General features: G+C 44.5%; 2 protein-coding genes across 7 annotated transcripts; both read right to left on the bottom strand.

The window, feature by feature from the left end:
- Window positions 1-661: 661 nt before the first annotated feature.
- On the bottom strand, window positions 662-4,939 carry LOC104937469 (prenylcysteine oxidase-like). Of its 2 annotated transcripts, none has more exons than XM_027273442.1 (5): window positions 4,538-4,939; window positions 2,991-3,197; window positions 2,245-2,419; window positions 1,138-1,349; window positions 662-837 (listed from the first exon to the last, which is right to left on the bottom strand). In XM_027273442.1, exons 1-5 carry the CDS (start codon window positions 4,644-4,646, stop codon window positions 677-679), a joined length of 864 nt encoding a protein of 287 aa, XP_027129243.1. In that variant the 5' UTR covers window positions 4,647-4,939; the 3' UTR covers window positions 662-676. The 2 variants fall into 2 exon arrangements, with proteins under 2 accessions (XP_027129243.1, XP_027129244.1); XM_027273443.1 differs by having other exon boundaries at window positions 696-837; window positions 1,142-1,349.
- Window positions 4,940-5,073: 134 nt separating this feature from the next.
- Window positions 5,074-17,994, bottom strand: LOC104937467 (transcription elongation regulator 1). 5 transcript variants are annotated; one of them, XM_010753695.3, is made up of 21 exons: window positions 17,868-17,994; window positions 16,568-16,799; window positions 14,776-14,928; window positions 14,363-14,642; window positions 14,035-14,277; window positions 12,904-12,963; window positions 10,744-10,944; window positions 10,453-10,559; window positions 10,144-10,232; window positions 9,818-10,017; window positions 9,639-9,720; window positions 9,359-9,494; window positions 8,951-9,040; window positions 8,733-8,851; window positions 8,468-8,618; window positions 8,166-8,330; window positions 7,857-8,039; window positions 7,515-7,694; window positions 7,321-7,404; window positions 6,235-6,335; window positions 5,074-5,840 (listed from the first exon to the last, which is right to left on the bottom strand). In XM_010753695.3, exons 1-21 carry the CDS (start codon window positions 17,912-17,914, stop codon window positions 5,639-5,641), a joined length of 3,105 nt encoding a protein of 1,034 aa, XP_010751997.2. In that variant the 5' UTR covers window positions 17,915-17,994; the 3' UTR covers window positions 5,074-5,638. The 5 variants fall into 5 exon arrangements, with proteins under 5 accessions (XP_010751997.2, XP_010751998.2, XP_027129242.1 ...); XM_010753696.3 differs by having other exon boundaries at window positions 9,857-10,017; XM_027273441.1 differs by having other exon boundaries at window positions 10,144-10,229.
- Between the last annotated feature and the right edge of the window lie 1,457 nt (window positions 17,995-19,451).

The raw sequence follows: 19,451 nt of genomic DNA, 5'->3' as shown, positions 1-19,451 counted from the left end.
AGCTCTAGTGTTCTTTTGTTTTCTTCCTCGCAAGAGTGATTTTTTGTTGTTTTATCTTAGTCTAGCCCTTTTGGTTTCCAAGTGTTTAGTCTAGTGTTTTGTCAGCCTCATAGGAGCGTCCTTAGTTAATGTTTTCATAGTCTTTTGTTTTCTCCTCGTTGTGAGTGATTTTGATTTTGTTAATCTTTGATAGACGTAGTTCAGAGTTTTTCCTCCTCGGAGTGATTTTTTGTTTCTCATAGTTTAGGCCTATTTTTATAGCCTCACTCTTTCGTTGGATCTTGTAGACCTGAATAAAGCAACGCTCAGCCCAACTCTGCATCTGAGTCCTCATTTGAGTCCCGGCCTGACACTTTTGGCTGGACTGCAGTGTGCATGTGATCTTAATCGTCTAATCTAAAGTTGAATCTAAATCAGTTGTTATAAAAGTCATGGCCTGACTTTATCTCCACACTAATGTCGGCCGCAGCAGTCCCACTTTTAGAAAGATGTACAGTAATGGCCAAAAATATTGGCACCCTGCATGTCTGTCACATAATGCAGTGCTTGACACCTTCAACTTAGTATCTGGTAGCACACCCTTTGGAAGAAATAACTGAAATCATGCAGCAGTGCCAATATTCTTGGCCATGACTGTATATCCAAAACATCCCAGTACTGACATGATTCCACTCAGCTAACATCGGGGTGGAGTACCTGAGTAGACTGGGGAGATGGAGCTAACTTGTGCTTGCAGCAGGTTAGCATTAGCCATCTTGAGCAGGCCAGAACACACCAGCTTGTTGCCTCCTTCCACTGCCCACAGGTTGTTCTGGGCACCAGCTAAAGACACAGCGCCTGTAACACACACACACAGACACACACTCACAACAGACCGTACAAGTGCTAAAAAACGATTATCATCTGACCACACACTTTCCTGGTCTCTCGCTCACTCAGACTGCCCCCTCCTTTCACCTTGCTTTCCTCTTTTATTCTTGACAGCCCATTCCACCCTTCCTGTATCCCTTTTCTTTTCCTTTCCTCTGTGCTGACCTACATCAGACCTAGATGTTCGGCTCATAACCGGCCCTCCCCTTTCCTACTCATCAACCCCTCCCTCTTCTTCTACTGTTCATTTCTTAACACTCATCTGACCTACAAAGGCAGGGATGCTGACGTTCTGTCCATAGTTGACCCTCATCACAGGCGCGATGACCTCGTCGATGAAGCGCTGGGACACACCCAGCTCCAGCAGCGAATCTGAGAGTGGCCTTCGGGTCATGTTGATGAAGCCACTCCCACCAAGTGAGTCCAGAAGTTCTTCTACTGAGCTGAAGGCGTATCCATGAGCTTGGTACTTGTAGATCCTATATTATACACACACACACACACACACACACACACACACACACACACACACACACACACACACACACACACCAAATGGTTCAAACTAATTATAGCTGTAGACTGTAGATTTGAGATTTGTAAATAAACTTTTCAGTAATTATTCACACGTAATGAAGACATGAGAGAGAGACATACAGGCTCAGTGTTGTTGATTTAGAGAAGCGATACAGAGATAAATCATTTCCTGAGGGAGGAAATCGAGGTCTGTGAACAGCGATGGTGGAGGGGTGAAGTGCAAATCTGAGGCTGGTTCATGTTTGGAGCCCAAACTGAGTCACGTAACAGACAGCAACAAAAGATGTTGATCTGACAGTTTGAGGACAGGCTGATCAAAGATATCAGCTCTGTTGATTTTTTTTTTCCAGGCAGATGGTTGTCTGCATTCGTTGGTAAAAACACACTGACTCGAAGTGTTGCAGCGATTACGGCTGCAGGCGTTAGCACATAGCAAATAGCTCAGCATAGGCTTTACAACAGACTGCAACACTGGGAGACAGTGTTCCATTCAGTCTATACATTCTGTCATGTGAAACCAGAAATGCTGTTGCTGGATCAGTAATGCAAGCTCGTTAAGCATCATTAACAGGTGATAAATACTTAGACAGCTTCATAATATCTTCACCATCAACTAACACTACTGACACCAGGCAGACCAATCATCTATCTCATTAGGAGATGCAGGTAAACGAGCTAATGTGGGGCCTCGCCACGGACCTCCACAGAGACTTTGACACGGGGACAGCTTTAGCTCACCTGGCTTACTTCTTCTACTGACTGTCAAGTACCCAGCATGGCAAGCAGACACCATGAGACTAGCAGACAGCAAACCAATCATTGAGATTTCTGACTTACCTCATGAATTTCTCCATGATTTCCTCCACCCACATCTGCAGGCGCATGAAGCTGATACCGTAGCGCCACCACAGCCGGAACAGGTCCAGCAGGTACCAGTCTGTCTCCTCCAGAATGACCTCCTCGCCGTTAAACACAGCTGTCTTACCCGCCATGCTACGGCGATACTTTAAACCTTGAGGGGTGGACACATGGTGACACCAAGGACAAATAAAAATACACAAAGGGAGGAATTTATGAATTTATTTATGTGCTGACATTTGACAATTCCTTTTTTTTTATAGAACTATCCACTTATGATCTATTTACAATTCACCATAACAAGATGTAAACAGTCATGTGGTCTGATTAATTTGACAAGACAACAATGATTCATCTTCCAGTTAGACTTATTATTAGTTATTGAACTCAAACCATCAACTTGTCTTGACTGATGACTGCCCTTCCTGCTCAGTCTACAATCTGCTCATCACATACTACATACTTATCTCAAATGCATCTTTCACACGATCTCTGTATTCTACAACAAAACACCAGGAAACCTGTTTTTTTAGCTGAACAGATGTTGGAAACTGCTGGGAGTCCTTCGCTGCTGTTTTTTAAATACCTTTTTGAAAAACTTCTGACTATCTAACATGCAACCATGCAACATTTCAATGACTAGAAAAAAACAGTACTGAATACATCATCTGCCGTCATGTTTATTTATTGTCGCCTCTGCCTTGTGTGTGTGAGTGTAAACCCACCTAGCTGTTTGACAAACTCCTGCATGTGGAGATTGAGGGAGTGAATGATGGATCCTCCAGACTCGTAGTCATTGTGATTGACAGTCACAGTGGCAAGGCGGCCTCCGACCTCCCCCTTCTCATACACATCCACCTGGACCTCAGGGCCAAAGTGCTGCCGGAGGAAATGGGCTGTAGCACTGCCTCCTATTCCTGCCCCGACCACCGCTGCATCGCAGAGGATCAGAGCCAGCGACAGAAGGGAAGTGTGAAATCAGACCTTAGATTAGATTATTGTGTGGCATCTGGGTGTTAAAAATATGGCCTCAGTGTAAATGATAGCACATATGAAGAAATAAACTAATCACAATGAAGTCATTTAAAAGTAATATAGTTTGCTGTTATTTTGCATTTTTAGAGGTGAGTCATCACACTGCCAGCTGGACCGAGATGTGCAGTGTTGATGTAGTGATTGGCAGAGCTGCTGGTTCAGAGGATTTTTTCCATGGCAGGGATTACCTTTAACAGTACTCTAAATATGATCATCACGAGGGTGTCCAGGATCAAACGAACTTCACCCATAGAGACAATCCACTGTGATTGGTTAACATCTTTGCCTTTTTTTGGCTTTTGGGCATACATAACTATTTGCTATGTCCTAATTAATGCTCAAACAATTTAGACTAGACCATTTTTAGCTGCAGGCTTAGTCCCAGTTTGTATTGTTTGTTTTTCAACACTGCCCTTTGGTTACTTTGAATTGAACTGACTTTAAACTGTACCACAAATAGTCTTTGTCAAAATGATGACTTAGCGGAAATGAACGTGGCCATATCGCTGGATGCCTGCGAGGAGGTGTGCGATGCTGCGCACCTGCTTACAAATTAAAATACATGGAGGGAATTTAAGTGGAATATTTTAGGACACCAGAAATGAGCCAATCACATTCTAGCTCAAGCTGGAGGAATTGTGCAGCACACACTACCAATCACACCCATATTTGCTGGTTATGCCCCAAACTAAAGACATTCAGGGTTTTCTAACACCTAACACCTGATTTGGAAAATTGCAATAAATATTTAATTTATATAATAATACAATGTAGTTGTTCTGTTTTTTTTACTGTGATCTATGAACTAATGTGTACAAATGTTGTCTACAGCTGCAAAGAGAAAAAGAACGTGTACGCTGCTCTGTTCTTAATGTAAACTAATAAAAATAATAAGACAGAAGACTGAGCAGAGAAGCTCAGAGTATTTGTTAAATGTACTGATGAAACAGACAGATGGATATGAAAACGCCTTCACTGTCAACCATGCAGCACTGTGTGTGTGAGCAGGTGGACACATGCTGCCAGGTTAAACAGAGGGAGGGCCTTTCACTCACAGGGCCAATAAACTGCAGCCGTTTAACATGTGATGAACTATGCGCAGATGTAATAATATACTATGTACTGTAATGACCTATAGGACTGTAACAGAGTCAGCTAGCTCGTTGTCTCTCACTCAGGCTAGCCTCAGCGCTCTGAATGTGGCTAACATTAGCTCGGATACATTTGCCTTTCTTGCCTATTTTCGACGGCGGAGCTCCGTCGACATCCGTCGACCCTGACGGGTCTCCTCCAGCCGAGCAGGCTGAGAGAACGACGACGAACAGCGGGAGAAGAGAGCAGCCCATAGCGGCAAACAGAGCAGAGATACCCGGGAGGAGGAGAGAGGATGCAGCGGAGCGACGGTTAACGAAGAACGTTCGCGCCTTCACTTTCTGTTCCTCGCGGACATGTCGGCCCGCTGTGCCGCTCCACACGGACACGGTGTTAAACCGTTAGAGATGCTGCAGCCATGACGATGCAGAGGAAATCACCAATGAACGGTCCGACACGTCCGGAAACATCACGTGACCCCACAGACGCGCTTGTCTCGAGCTGTTTCAACCAATCACAGTGATCGTCTTTACGCAGTCCTTCAGGTGTCAGTGTAACGTTCAAACGACGCGTGCCTCACAGGAACAGCTGTATGCCTCTCCTTCATACGAGCAGCTCCAGAGAGGAGCACATGAGAGTGAGACGTTAATGTAATGCAGAAGAAAGCCACAGGACGACGTGTTGAAAAACAGTGGAAGTTGCTTTTATTTTATTCAACAGAGAAACCACTGAGCAGAAACTAACATTCACACTGAGCCGCTGAAACGATGACTGGCACAGTGGAGCAGTAAGGCTTAAGGACGCCTCAGACACACAGACAGACACACACACACACACGCACACACACACACACGCACACACACACACTCTCTGACTAACACTCAACGTTCATTTACATCAGCTATCTTACACCTCTGCGGCTGCTCGGACAGCAGCCTTATCCCTCTCCCTCTGATGTGGTCAGTCAGAGGTGAGGGGTCAAGGGTCACCTTCAGATCAGGTAACTTGTGTTCCCCTGCTGATGCCTTAAATGCAGGGCTCTTTCAGGGCTAAGAGGTGACATAACACAGAGACCTTAACCGTTCATCTCTATGGTACATCTCTAAGCAACATGACCCCCAGCAATAACACTGCAAGGCCAGCCATGGGGCTGGAGGGCGGGGTTCAGGGGGTGTTGGGGGAGGTCATGCTCTGGCCAAAGGGAGGGCGAGGACTAGGGCACCGGCCGAGAAGATGATATGATTGGTCACTTGGTAGAGCGTCGGGTGGGCTCAGAGGCAGTGGGAGGAGGCGGTGGGCCGCGGCGGTCTAGGTCTTCGATGTAGAACATGATGAGCTTCCTGCGCTCCTCAGGGACACACTCCAGAACGAGGTACCGCTTGTCGTTCTGAAGGATCTTCTCCACATCTTTCAGATGCTGCTCTGACTCCTGGATGAGCTTTCTCGACCTGGTGGAAGACAGGATGTATGATGGGAACACTGAACAGGATCCTCTCCCTCCTTAAGTACAGCAGCTGCTGTTCAGCATGTACTTCTCTTCATTCAGACTTCCTTTTGCAACATTTTACTGCTCAGCTAAAAATACATATATCTATAACTGACACAAGATGTGTCAAATCACAGTTTGCAACTGTGTCCACTCAAATATTACTTGTCTAAGAATATTCCAGTTACAAAGCCATATTCCACATATAAATTAATATAAATGTTGCGTCTAAATAAAGCAGAAAATTTACTTTTGTCATACACAGTAACAGGGCCATTCGTGGGCTGCAATCTTATCAGCATACGTGTGTGAAAAGGATTTTTAACATTTGTCATGTTTAAAGTTAGTGTACTGACCTGTATGTGATGAACTTGGTCTCCTTCAGCAGGGTTCTGAAGTCAGCTTTGGCTGTGATGTACTTGTCTTTGATGTAGTCTTCAAACTCCCGCTGTCTCTTCTACAGACACAGATGAACACATCAGACACCAAATCTGAGAAAATGGATATACAAATATCAACCACCCCCTGATCAAGATTTTGATTTGATGAAAGAAGCCAGCTGACATTAAACAGTAGACCAGTGAGACCACTGACTGAACCATTATCTTCAGCCTGAGTTAAGACAAGCCTCACAGATCTGGAACAATGTAGAGATCTTTAAAGTCAAGACTTGTTGTATGCCTGAGATGAGGTAACAGAATTGTGACTGCATCAAACTGAAAATACATTGAACTGTCACAAAGGTTGAGTGACCTGGGCGAGTTCAGGAATGTTTTATGACTGGTCTGATGATCTACTCTACCTTACAGATGAAGAGACTCACAAGTTACAAAACTACAGGAAATTACTGTCAAAAGTTGTTGTGTAACCTGTCTACCATAAGATAACAGATTTCAATTTTGCTACATCAATGTTAACTGTTACAGAGTTTTCCAATGGACAGTGAAGTAAACTGCTACCAACTGTAGCTGCTGTTAGCTCAGTTTGTTAACAGAGCTGCCCAGACTGTAAGCTCAAGAGTGTACGATGGGCCTTTTGGACCATTAAGAAGAGGAGGTTCTCATCCCTGGGGGTGTGGGGGAGTGCTGCCGGTGTTGTGCCTGAACTGCCGATAAGCAAGTGGGCACTGTAACTGGGCTCAGCAGCCTCTATGAACATAATGACTGAAGTGAAGTAATCAGAGGAAGTTAAGTGACTGAGCAAGAAGCCGCCGGACAAGAGTAAATGTGGGACTGACTTTTAGTGGTTGGTGAGAGCTTGGTGAAATAAAAGGCTGAAAGACAGACGCCGAGCTGGGCTGACTGCTGTTGGACTAGTCAGTGATATTAGCTGCTGCTGGGTCTGCTGTTGGTGATGATTGGCTGTTAGCAAAGTGGTTTTAGCATTTTGTAATTACACAAACAAAATAATATTTGCAGGAGGTGACTTATTAAAAGTCGTACTCTGTCACTGGAGGAGAACTTAATACAGCGAGGGTCTTCCTTGATGACCTTCTTCACCTCCTTCCATGTAGTTGTCAGAGTGATCTACAACACAAGCAAAAATCTTTTGTCAATAAGTTTCTGAAAGAAATCAGAAATCAAGTCCATCAAAATAAGTGTTATAATACCCATATAAGAATTATGCAAATGATTACCATGCTGGTCTCATCCAGGAGCTGCCTGAAGTGTTCCTTCTTCTTCTTGGCCAGTGCTTCCACATGTTCGTTAAACAGCTTCTCCTTCTCCTCTCTCTCTAGCAGTGACGCAGACTCCCAGCGATGGTCCTTCCGCAGGTTGCGACGCGTGTCTGACCACGTTGCATCTGAAGACCGCACCTGATGAATAAATACAATTTCAGAGAAAACTAAAAACTATAATAACTGTCATTAGCTATAAAATCTTGATGAAAATCTTGTGAAAACATGACTGTTGATGAAGCAAATAGGAAATTCAAATATGATGCATTTGTTTGGTGGGGAAAGAAAAAAGCTGCTCACCATATCAGACATGAGAGCTTTGAAATGTTGGATGGCCTCTTCCCTCTTGTGCTGCTCTCTTTCTCGGTCGATCTCTTTGGTCTGTTCCGATCTGGCCTTCTGAACCTCCCGCTCCCTCTCTCGGAGACTTGCCTCGATGCGAGCCTGCCGCTCCATCTCCCGCTCCTTCTCGATGTCGACACTCTGGGGAGGATGACACGTTTAGTTTGTCATGTGATAATAATGAGCTCTAAATCTGGGTTAGTTCATCACAAAAAAGTTATCAATGGGCAAGAAGAGCCATCATCTTACACACAGAACTGTTTTTACCTTGGCTTGTTTCTCCATGTACTGTTTAAAAAGTTCTTCTCTGAGTGCAGAGCTCTCCACAGCCTTGTATCGTGGGTCAGTCTCTAGCCTCTCTTTTACTTTGCTCCACCGCTGGCCTCCCTCTATGTGCTGCTCACTTAAGAGATCGAAAAAGTCTTGCTTGACCTGGGAGCAAAACACACATCAGAATGAATCAGAAATCTTAACAATCACAACAATCGACCTCTTTAGCCTAGAAAACACTATGTTCCTGTTGTAGAGAAAGAGTTCTGTATACTGATTTTGGAATGTGAGAGTGATACCTTCTCCCCTCTGGACTTGGAGTCCTCTTTCTCTCTTTTCCTCATAGCCGTGATGAATTCTATGAAGATCGCCTCCCTGTCCTTCATCTTCTCTATGGTCTTAAATCGTGGGTCTCTGCCATGCTTCACTGCAAATTCACTAAATGTTGTCCTGTAAACAACAAAACAAATACTGCAGTTACAGACGTCTCATGACATTCTCTCTTCACAACAACAGGAGTGTATTACGTTAAATACTAAAAACTTAAGTGGCCTGTAGCTTTACCTTGGTGTGAGCTTTGCGTCCTCCATCATCCTCCTGAACTCATCTTTGGCCTGCATCAGCTTGTTCTTCTTCTCTTTTCTCTCTTCCTCCGCTCGTGTCTTCACATACTGATCAAACACCTGAAGTGGAAGTTAAGTTTTTTTAAATGGCCAATTTACGAGACAATAGAGTGAGAAAATGAGAATGTGTAACAGTGAGGGGAGTGGCCAAAACTGAACCTGTTTTCTCTCTTTTGGGTTGAGCAGAAGGTAACGTGGATCAAACACAATCTTATGAAGCTCTTTGTCCCAAGTCGAGAAAGCAGACACCTACATTAAAGACAGACAACACCGGCATTAGACAGATACTGTATGACGTTACATTTAACTTCACAGAAAACACACTGCATTATGTAAAATGAGTATGAGCCATTCAAGAAGTGATAATGTTATAATGCATCTTCTCCTGTCTACATAGACAGACGTGCGTGTGTGTGCTTGGGCCCTTTGTGGGTGAGTGATGCAGGATATATGTTATAGTCAGCCTCATAAAGCCAGTTAACACCTCATAACTGTTAAAGTACCATAATATCCGGTCCTTACACATAAAACTCGTGCATGCAGTAAATTCAGTAGAAAGTTGGTTACCCCTCTCTCAAGCAGCATTTCTCTGAACTGGGTCATCCGGGCCTCTAGTGGCACTATCGCTCGTTCTCTGGCAGCTCTGAGCTCTGCCTCCATTGCGGCTTCCTTCTCGGAGTCTGCTTCCTTCACGTCCTCCTTCCTGTGAAGGTGAAACCACAAAAGGTCATGAGTGGAGAGCCTCAGAAATGAAAATAGAGAGACACAAACAAAAAGGAGACCACATATTTTTAGAGGGATAAACATGTGCAGTACTGTAGCATTTACTAAGGGACACACAACTTACTTCCTCTTTTTGGCTTTGGTTGGCTCCTCATCCTGATTCTCTTCAGTAGCAATGGATAATTCTGGCTCCTCCTTCATGACACCTGTGTACAAATACACACACAAAATAAATAATACACACACTGTAGTGTACAGTGTTTAAGTGTAACAGGATTGCTTCAAATGATCAATGCTACTAACAATTAGCTTGGCTGCATGAACGCATGTGTTTGTCCACACCTGTCTTCTTGCCGTCCTCCAGGCCTCTCTTGTGCGGTGGCTCCTGAATGTGTTTGTCAACATCAGCCCGACCCACCAGCTCCTCAGGCCGGTCCCACATGGACAGCCGTGTTGTAGGGTTGTAGAAGAACACACGATCGTCACCCGTCCACACCACACACCTGATATACATGGAGAGACATACACACACGAACATACACAGTGATAAGAGGAGAAAACAAAAGAATGTGTTAGATTTCTTTCAGCAGAGTGGACTGGAGAGGTGGTGTGAGCTGTGATGTGCGTACCATGGCGTGCCGGGGATAGGGTTGGTGGCGACAGGTCTGGCTTTCTGAGCTGCTTTTTCCTCCTCAGTCATCTCTTCTTCTTTAGTCTCCTTGATAAAAAAAGAGACCGTTACATTCACACTGCTGAGCTCCATCTTTAAATGTCTTTTATTTTACTACAAAGACTGAGGCGTACGTCAATTCTTACTTTCTCAAACATTGTAAAAGAATGTAACATTTTAAAACATGCTTACATGGCACATTATTTAAATTACAGAAACAAAGCACATCTAAATGTAAACAAAATGTTTTTGTTGTCTCCTCACATACCGCCTTCTCATTATTAGTGTTTTCTGTTTTGTTGTCCTCGTCCTCCATTTCCATGGCCTCAGCCTCCTCCTGGGCCAGACGCTCCTTCATCTTTTCGATTTCTTTTTCTGTAGACAAGGAGGATAAAAACAATGTGTGGGATCAGGGCTCTTGTGTGTTTGGTTGCACATCTTCTTGTCTGACAAATGACAGTGTTGTTGGTGAATCAACGTGGATCAAGCTTTTGACATTAGTGGTACTGGAAACCAGCCCATATTTAGTGGGTCATCTCACCATGTCAGCAGTGCCTACCTTTCTCCACCAGGGCCTGTGGTTTCTCCCAGGTGGACTCCAGTGTTCGGTTGTTGTAGTAGTACGTTTTCCCATCAGCTGTTTTGTACTCTGACCACTCAGGGAGCTGCAAAGATCCAGGCATGGAGGCTGGAGCCGCTGAAAGAGCCAGCTGTGGGTGCATCATGGAAACTAAAGGTGGGCCCATGCCAGGAAGCATGCCTGTCATTAGTGAGAAAGGAAAGAGACACACCGTGATTGGCCGAGAGTCCTCTTTCTGTCTGAGCCACTTACTTTAGTTGCAGTGGACTATACTCTAGTAAAGGTATTAGTTTATAGATCAATTTGTGAAATATAACTCAGGTTGCCCACTTGAAATCAAAAACATGTTAGCAAAACCAGAGGTAAGACAGAGAGCTCTGCAGGGTGAACAAGACTCACTGCAACTTACAAAGGGCTGTCCCTGCACAGAGGTGTGGCTCATCTACAGCACATTATTAGATGAATGAGTGTATCAGAAATATCATCCAGTGTGCTCAAGTCTAAAGTAGGGCTGGGCGATATGGCCTAAAAATAAAATCTCAGAATTTTTCACAAAATATCCGATTTACAATTTGAATCAATTTTTTTTTTCTTAAAAACTAGAAACGACAAGGAAATCATTCAAATAAGCTTTGTTTTTCTAGAAACGACAAGGAAATCATTCAAATAAGCTTTGTTTTTAATTTGACACAACTATTGAAATTATGAATTTCCCTACTGGACTTGAAGTGCAAACCTAACTTTCACCAATCTCCAAAAGTTCCCTCTTGAATAAAGAAGGATGAATTTTCCTATTACCTATTAGGTTTTTTTTTTTACATGTACTGTTGTATGGACGGGGTAGGGCAACTTCAGCGAAATACTTGCGGTTCGGTAGCTCATATTTGGATTTTCCACTGTGTATATGGGCACCACATTTGCCAATGTTAGCCGCTAATGTTACCTGTGTTCTTGCTGTTTTTTTGAAGGTTGTCGTCATCTTGTGCAGCTCGCAGTGGCACACACTGGTCCCAATCAGCTGTGTGCTTTTGTTTCAGGTGCTGCTACATTTAGTTGCCACTGACTTTGGACAAACTTTAGAGCGGCAGGGGTTTGTTCGGTGTCATCTGCTGTAAAACTGAACCACTTCCATACCACTGAGGAGACGGAGCCTTTTTAGCATGTGCTGCCACGCTGACGTTTTGCCGGTCTCTGAGAAGAGGTCATCTCGCGCAGGGGAGGAGCCGGGTGTTACTGGAGGGAGCCGTACCGTAATTACTCTAGTTAAAGTGAAAATCGATTTTCATTTTTGAACATTGTCCTAAATCATGAATTCAAATTAATTGATGAAATCGATTTATCGCCCAGCCCTAGTCGAAAGATTCCTTCAAGAAACATAACATTGACAACAAACACAGGCCACAATAAAGGAATGACCACACACACCCACACACTACATACACACAAACACACTTACAACCATGCCACAAAAGAAGACAACACCATGACCACAACATGTAGCCCTAACTGCTACACTACTGAATCACTACAGGCCACAGCAGCTGGAGTTATCTGACATGTCCTACAGAGGAATTCTATCACATCTGGTTTACACTCACCAACCACACACCTTAAAATGACTGATCCTAACAATCAGCAACTCCCAATGTAACTATCTAGATGCTGATCTTCAGGTGTCCTCTCATTTAACCAATGCAAAACAATGAAGTCATACACTTTAGCTGACAGTTCCTGAGGACAACGCACAAGCAAAGTGCACTGATCATTTAGTGAAAGCTGAACACTAGTTTGTTTGTTTGTTCCCTGTTGATTTGAAACAAGGGAATGCTGAAAACTAGACTTTAACACGTTCTCCTGTAAAACATCTTAAAGCTCTGCTGGTGATGAAATGTTGATGTGACAGTAAACTCCACATGTTCACTCTATAAAACATAATCACAACAATCAAGCTCTAAGCTCTGCTCCTAACTGCTGGGATGGAGAAACTTTCACTGCTGTACATTGGATGGATCGTGTTCACAGCATTCACCACCATGCCACTGTTTGAGAACTCTCATATATAACATATGACTCATGTAGACATCATTCACTACCATGCCATCTACTGTAGGTCTGAGAGGCGAGCGGCTGGGTGTTTACCGTTGGCGCTGGGGCCTGCCTTTACACAGGGTGCACCTACTATCTGCATCATTGCTACACCTGCAAGAACAACGGACAAGCAAGCATCTGGTTGAACACAGCAGGACACTAGACATCAACTACCACGGTGTGTGGCCCCACTCAGACAAACACATACCCGGTTTTAAACAGTTTGAGTCTTTGATGATGTTTATGTGTTTGTAATGGATTTAGGAAGATATTATGTGTACATTTACATTTATTTGGCCATCACATTGACATTAATGATAAAAAAATAAAACAGTAAAAAAGCTCTTCTGAAGGACTGCATGTAGAATGTTGTAATGTTGGAACACTACAAAACTTAACGTCAATCAGGAATCTGTCAGTCTGATATTTGTAAGCTGAAAAAAAATCCACTCTATCTAGACCTGGCCCCACTCTGACTCTACAAAAAACAATAAACTGAGGAAATGGTCTACAATGAGCTTTTTCAATCAATTTATGTCAAAATGAGGGACAGGGAAAAGAAAGAAGGAATTAAATAAGAGACACAACAGAGGAGAAGAGAGAAGGACACAGAGAAAAGTCAGAAAGCAAACACAGCGCACTAACAGGAGCGTTTACATAAGCCTACATTTAAATTGAAGACACCACACTCAAGACTTGTTGTGGTGTGACCCTGAAACAAAATGTGGCCTGACAAACCTGTGCTGAGTGAACTCAATAAGGCCGCATTCAGACATTTTGGCGCTGTGGCCAAAATGCTGCACAACCCTGCAGTGATCGCCTGATCCTGTCTGAATGCACGCTCATAAACAAACCACAAAATAATAATCCCACCCTCCTGTGGTGTTCCAATAACAGCTAGAGTTTGTTATCAGAAACACAGCCATAATGCTGAGTCAGGGTAAACTAAAACATGAATGCAGCTAGGTAGCCTATTGGCATCATAACCCTAACTCATCATAACTGAATAACTGGGAGAGAAGTCATATTGCTCTGTTATTGCACTTTATATGCAGATATACTGTTTGGCTGCTCCTATTATTAGATCAAAAATAATAGCACATGAATGTAAAATCAGATAGATTCAGGCCCTCCTCTCTATATATGCATAGTAAGAGGTTAGATATCATGGCTGGTTCTTACCTGGTAGAGGGATGTGCATGCCAGGCAAGGGTACCCTGAAAGGTGGCACCATGACGGGGGGGAAGGCAGGTATGGCTGCCGTGGGCTGGGCCACACTGTGAGGCAGGGCTGCAGGCAGCAGAGGCACAGTCTGCACCGCTGTAACAGGTGATGGCACCGTGGAAACCGTTACCACAGTGACCGGAGACACAGCAACAGTTGAGGTCACTGTGGCAACAGGGTTTAGGTCTGCTACAGCAGTGGCTTTAGTGGAAACAAAAAGAGAGAATTTTTAGTTTAGCCTCTTTGTGTGTGTGTGTGTGTGTGTGATATGACACTGTGTAATTACCTGCAATAGACACAGAGGGGGAGAGGGTGGTGGTGGAGTCTGGGCTGGAGGTGAGCGTGCGGGAGGGGGTTGAGGACAGGGCCTGGGTGGGGGAGGCAGTTGCCCCTGTGCTGGCTGTACTGTTGACACTGCTTGAGCTGGCAGCTACAGTTACCCCCACACTACTCGTCCCTGCTCCTCCGGCTACAAGTAGAGGGTTGAGTTCAGACTGCTGGATGATCTTCACACCATCCGGTTTACTCCATGATGACTCTCTGGTCCTGGCGTTGTAGTAATATGCCTGTAGATAACAGACAACAACACTTGTAACTTCAAACATCAACTAGAACATTTATGAAGTCTACATACCTTTCCAGACTGTGTAAAACAGTATAGGGACCCTTCTATGTGCTTACATATGACTTCCAGCTTACCTTTCCCTCTGGTGTCTTGTTCTCTACCCAGATCTCCTCTGCAGGGTTAAGTCCAGGGGTTCCAGATGCAGGAATGGGGGGCATCCCAGGAGGAAACAGCATCCCTGGAGGAGGCGGCAGGTTCCCCATGGGAGGGGGAAGGAACGGAGGTCTCTGCAACAAATGATAAAAAGCCAGGATTCAATTTTTAGACTGTTGGGACAATGAAAAGAAATCACTGAATAACAGCCTTCCCTCCCTCAAAAACAAAACGTGACTTCATTGGATATTGAAAAGTGGCCAGTTAGATAAACAAGGGACCCTTTAGTCAGCACTTATAAACAATCAAAATTAGGAGGTTTGAGCATCAATATTGGATCATCAGAGAGAATTAATGAAGAATCAATGATGAAGAAGAAGGCGGTAAGTTTGGTTGTGATTTGTTCTAACTCTCAGTATTGCTCTTCTTTGCAGACTCACTGTACCACTCATGGATAGAAATCCAAAAGCAAACAGGAGCTGCAAGACAGATGCAGGTCTTAAAGGACCAGTGTGTAGGATTGAATGGTATCTCGAGGTGCAGGTACATGCCACACATATTCATGCTTTCTATTGCTCTCTCCCTTCTTCTTGTTTCCTTTTCAGGGAGTGATTTCAATGTTTAAACTCTGGCATCATTACATTTATTTACAGCTCCATCCTTTATAGAAACGACACTTCACAGGTTTGACCCACATCAGAATGTCAGTCTGAGTGAGTTAGACATGAGGATGTCTTAATTACAGTATATGTCATCTTTTTATGTTCATCAATATGAACTGTGATATTGTACTCTTGCTAAATGATCTATTTAAAACATGATGGCTACAAAAACAGATGGGACTGTTGGTTTTTGGCTAATACAGCTAAAGAAAGTCCTTCCAGACACTCACTCATTAACTGATTGATCTGTAGGACTGTCCACAACGGCCTTTTATAAGAAGCTTATTAGGGGATAGCTACCGCAAAATCTGGAAAGCCATAACACCAAATCCTCGCTGAGAATGAAGATTGAAAAAAGGAATAGTCATTTAGCTGACCAAAAAAAAGGAAACAATCAAGGTACAGTGGGGCAAGGATATGTTAGTGCATTAATAAATACTACTCACATAGAAGCAAGTGACAATTTTAGAGGGGATAGATTTGGCATGTCCAGTTGTTGGTAGTGTTGGAGAGGAGGTTCTCTCTGAAGAGCTGGAAGTCTTCAGGAGGTTTCTGAAGTTAGAGAGGGGCGCTGCTGATCTGGTAGGAACTGGTAGGACGTTCCACCAATGGGGAACAACAGACAAGAAGAGTCTGGATTGTCCTGAGCGTACGGGTGGCAGAGCCAGGTGTAGGAGGTAACATATGTCTGTATGAGGACATTCAAGTAGGTGGGTGCAGAACCGGAGACTACTTCGTATTTAGCATTAGTGATCTGAATTTAATGTGGGCTGCTACAGGTAGACAGTGGAGCTCGGTGAGCAGCAGGGTGACATGTGACCATGAAAATATGATATTAAAAAATATGATAATTAAGAACTCTGGCAAGTTAAATTTGACTGCTGATGAAGAAAGCCAGTCTCTGTTGTGTTATATGATTTTTGTTTTACCTGACCAGTGAGAAGTTTGCAGACGACATGCATTATGTGCATACATCAACATGCTTATTTTAGTCTTTCAGTCTCATTATAAACGCTGTGTTGTACATCACTGCAGGCAAGATTAACATAGTTCAGCCCAACACTTCTGTAAAGAAAAAAATGCATGTTATGCAATACTGGGAAACAGTCACCTGTAGATGGGGAGGTCCCATGGGTGGTGGCATGCCTCCTGGTGGTGGGATGGGTGGCATGTTGGGGTCAAAGGGCGGACGTGCGAAGGGGGGTCGCGGTGGGGGGCCCCTCATCATCCCAAAAGGAGGCGGCGGTGGCCTTAGGAGTGGCGGAGGGCCTCGTAACACTGGTGGCTGGGCAGGCCCAGGTGTAGGCGCAGGGCCACGGAACCGCACTGCCTGCTGCGCCATTCTAGAACACCAAAAATAATATCAAGTTACAACCAGTGCTGGACGGCAGATCACAGATCACAACGCAGCATTACCGAAAAGTGTGATAACCACTCTGATCAACATGCTAATCTGCTGCCAAGCGATTACACAAGAGTGCAGGTCATTCTAATGCTAGACTAACTGAGTACAGAGGAGACTAGGTTACATGCAACATCAGCATCACAAAATCTGCATGACAACATGAATTTAGATCAAAGCTGTCTCTTTCTCCTGCCAGTCTTAAGTCATTTATTAATGACTCTGCATTGTTAGTGAAGAGATCAAAACTGCTTCACAAGATGAAAAGTATGAACACAATGTATTGACATCAGTACAGACTGCACTGTATGCATGCAGAGGAAGATATACTGAATAGTTCAGCGGATCGTTACAAAAACGTTGTGCTGCTGTTTGCCTGTAACCATCGGGCTAAAGATGCAACAGCACTGCCGTAATGACACTGGGTGTAGCGCGTCATGTAGCTGTGAGCGGTTTGTTCTTCCACATGTTTCAACACGGAGCTCTTCATCTGCTGACCGTGAGCTGACATGTCACATCAGACAGCCAGGCAGTGAACGAGAGCCGCTCCATTCTCTCACTCATTCTCTCACTCACTCACTCACTCACTCACTCTCTCTCTCACACACACACACACACAGAGCTGCTGCCTGTTAATGAATGTAGCTTAGCTTAGCATTTGGCTGCTGTAGATGAACACCTCTGCACAGGAAACTTGAGGCAGAGTTGTGTGTGTGTGTGTGTGAACGGTGTGTGGGCCTGAAAGGCAGGCAGGCTGGTGAAAGACGTGAAACCGTGTGTGTGTGTGTGTTTGATCTGACTGGCTGTGTTTACCGCGTGCCACGAGCCGATACCGGACACAGACCGCTTCACAACACAGGCTAGTTAGCTAGGAGCTAGTTAGCTAGCGTGGCTACATTCCCAGTGAAAGGCGGGATTTGACAGAAACCACAGCGAGCAGCTGCTCGTTAACCGTCGCCCCGTGCCTCACTGTGCACCTCATTGAACCGTATCTCTGCTTTTCTCTGACCTGCTGTCGCTGAAGCCGATAGTCTCGCTCTCTGCCTGGTCCGCCATTACAGGAAAATGTAAGCGCTCTCTTCCTGGAACCGCCCCTAAAGTATTTTTTCTTTTTCCTATTCGCTAAACTTTGATGTCAATCAGAGCGCAGCCCCGGCTCCGTGAGTTCTCATTGGATGATGACTTTCTCACGGGGATTTGGCCGAGCATTGATTGGTCTGCTTCGGTCCAAATTTCCTTCGAGTCTTTGTTCCGTTAGTGTGCAGGCTGCAGGGTGTTGTTGGTGAAGTTCCACTGGAATCACTCCCACTGTTTGCATGTCCTGCTGCTGGTACCGCTGTATGTTTACTGCAGCGGCTGTTCTATGCTTGGGTTATTTTGTGTGCTCACTCTTGTGAGCAGTGCTGGAATAATGTGCCACTATGAAAACGACTTTTTGAGTTTTTATTGTCATATGCACGAAAATGACAGTCGAAGCGATTAGCTCTGACATAAAATAGTCCAACAACTAAATATATGAATAAAGTATGATTTCAAAACAGGTGAGTAATAGTAAAATTTATACACTGTAATGTAAGCAGGCTGTGCAGTAACAGTAAATATAGTATAAGTATTATAATAGATTGTCAACATATGCACATAAATACACTGCTCAACACTTTTTAATCAGAGTATATCATCAAGTCAGTTCAACTTCTGGGATATTGATCTGATCGGGTAAGTAGTTGGGGGGTTGCTAATCATTTTCATCTGTTTTGGTGTTAATGAAATTAACAACAGGTACACTAGAGGGGCAACAATGAGACGGCCCCCAAAACAGGAATAGTCTTACTGGTGGAGGCTGCTGACTTTTTTTAACCTGCTCATCTTTTCTGACCAATTTCTCATCAGTTTTGCATTTGGCTAGAGTCAGTATCACTACTGGTAGCATGGTGCAGTACCTGGACCCTACAGAGGTTGCACAGATAGTCCAACTCCTCCAGGGTGGCACAGCAAAATGTGCCATTGCCGGAAGGTTTGCTGTGTCTCTTGTGTCTCCCAGCACAGCCTCAAGAGCATGGAGGAGATTCCAGGAGATGGTTAGTTACTCTAGGAGAGCTGGACAGGGCCGTAGAAGGTCCTTAACCCATCAGCAAGACCAGTATCTGCTCCTTTGTGCAAGGAGGAACAGGATGAGCACTGCCAGAGCCCTACAAAAAACCTACAGGAGGCCACTGGTGTGAATGTCTCTGAAACAATCAGAAACAGACTTCATGAGGGTGGCCTGAGGGCCGATGTCCTGTAGTGGACCATGTGCTCACTGCCTGGCTCGACTGGCATTTGCCACAGAACACCAGAATTGGCTGCCACTGGTGCTCTGTGATTTCACAGATGAGAGCAGGTTCAACCTGAGCACATGTGATAGACGTGAACGGGTCTGGAGATGCCGTGGAGAACGTTATGCTGCCTGCAACATCATTCAGCAGGACCGGTTTGGTGGTGGGTCAGTGATGGTCTGGGCAGCCCCCGGCTCCGTGAGTTCTCATTGGATGATGTCTTTGAATTCAGTCCTCTGTAGGTTGATAGTTTTCATTTCCATTAATGATGTGGCATC

This window comes from Larimichthys crocea, chromosome XXII (assembly GCF_000972845.2).
Source record: "Larimichthys crocea isolate SSNF chromosome XXII, L_crocea_2.0, whole genome shotgun sequence".
NCBI lineage: Eukaryota > Metazoa > Chordata > Actinopteri > Sciaenidae > Larimichthys > Larimichthys crocea.
The sequence above is the reverse complement of the archived record's forward strand: the minus strand, read 5'-3'. Positions and strand labels throughout refer to the sequence as shown.

Excerpts from the sequence above, each read along its gene's own strand:
- LOC104937469 (XM_027273442.1), bottom strand. The coding sequence starts at position 4,646 with ATGGGCTGCTCTCTTCTCCCGCTGTTCGTCGTCGTTCTCTCAGCCTGC. Across the intron at positions 2,420-2,990 it reads GGAGTTTGTCAAACAGCTAG|GTTTAAAGTATCGCCGTAGC; the intron begins GTGGGTTTACAC and ends CCACCCCTCAAG. Across the intron at positions 838-1,137 it reads CAGCATCCCTGCCTTTGTAG|GCGCTGTGTCTTTAGCTGGT; the intron begins GTCAGATGAGTG and ends TGTGTGTTACAG.
- LOC104937467 (XM_010753695.3), bottom strand. The coding sequence starts at position 17,914 with ATGGCGGACCAGGCAGAGAGCGAGACTATCGGCTTCAGCGACAGCAG. Across the intron at positions 10,945-12,903 it reads GGCAGGCCCCAGCGCCAACG|GCATGCTTCCTGGCATGGGC; the intron begins GTAAACACCCAG and ends CACTAATGACAG. Across the intron at positions 7,695-7,856 it reads AAGCTCTCATGTCTGATATG|GTGCGGTCTTCAGATGCAAC; the intron begins GTGAGCAGCTTT and ends TTTATTCATCAG.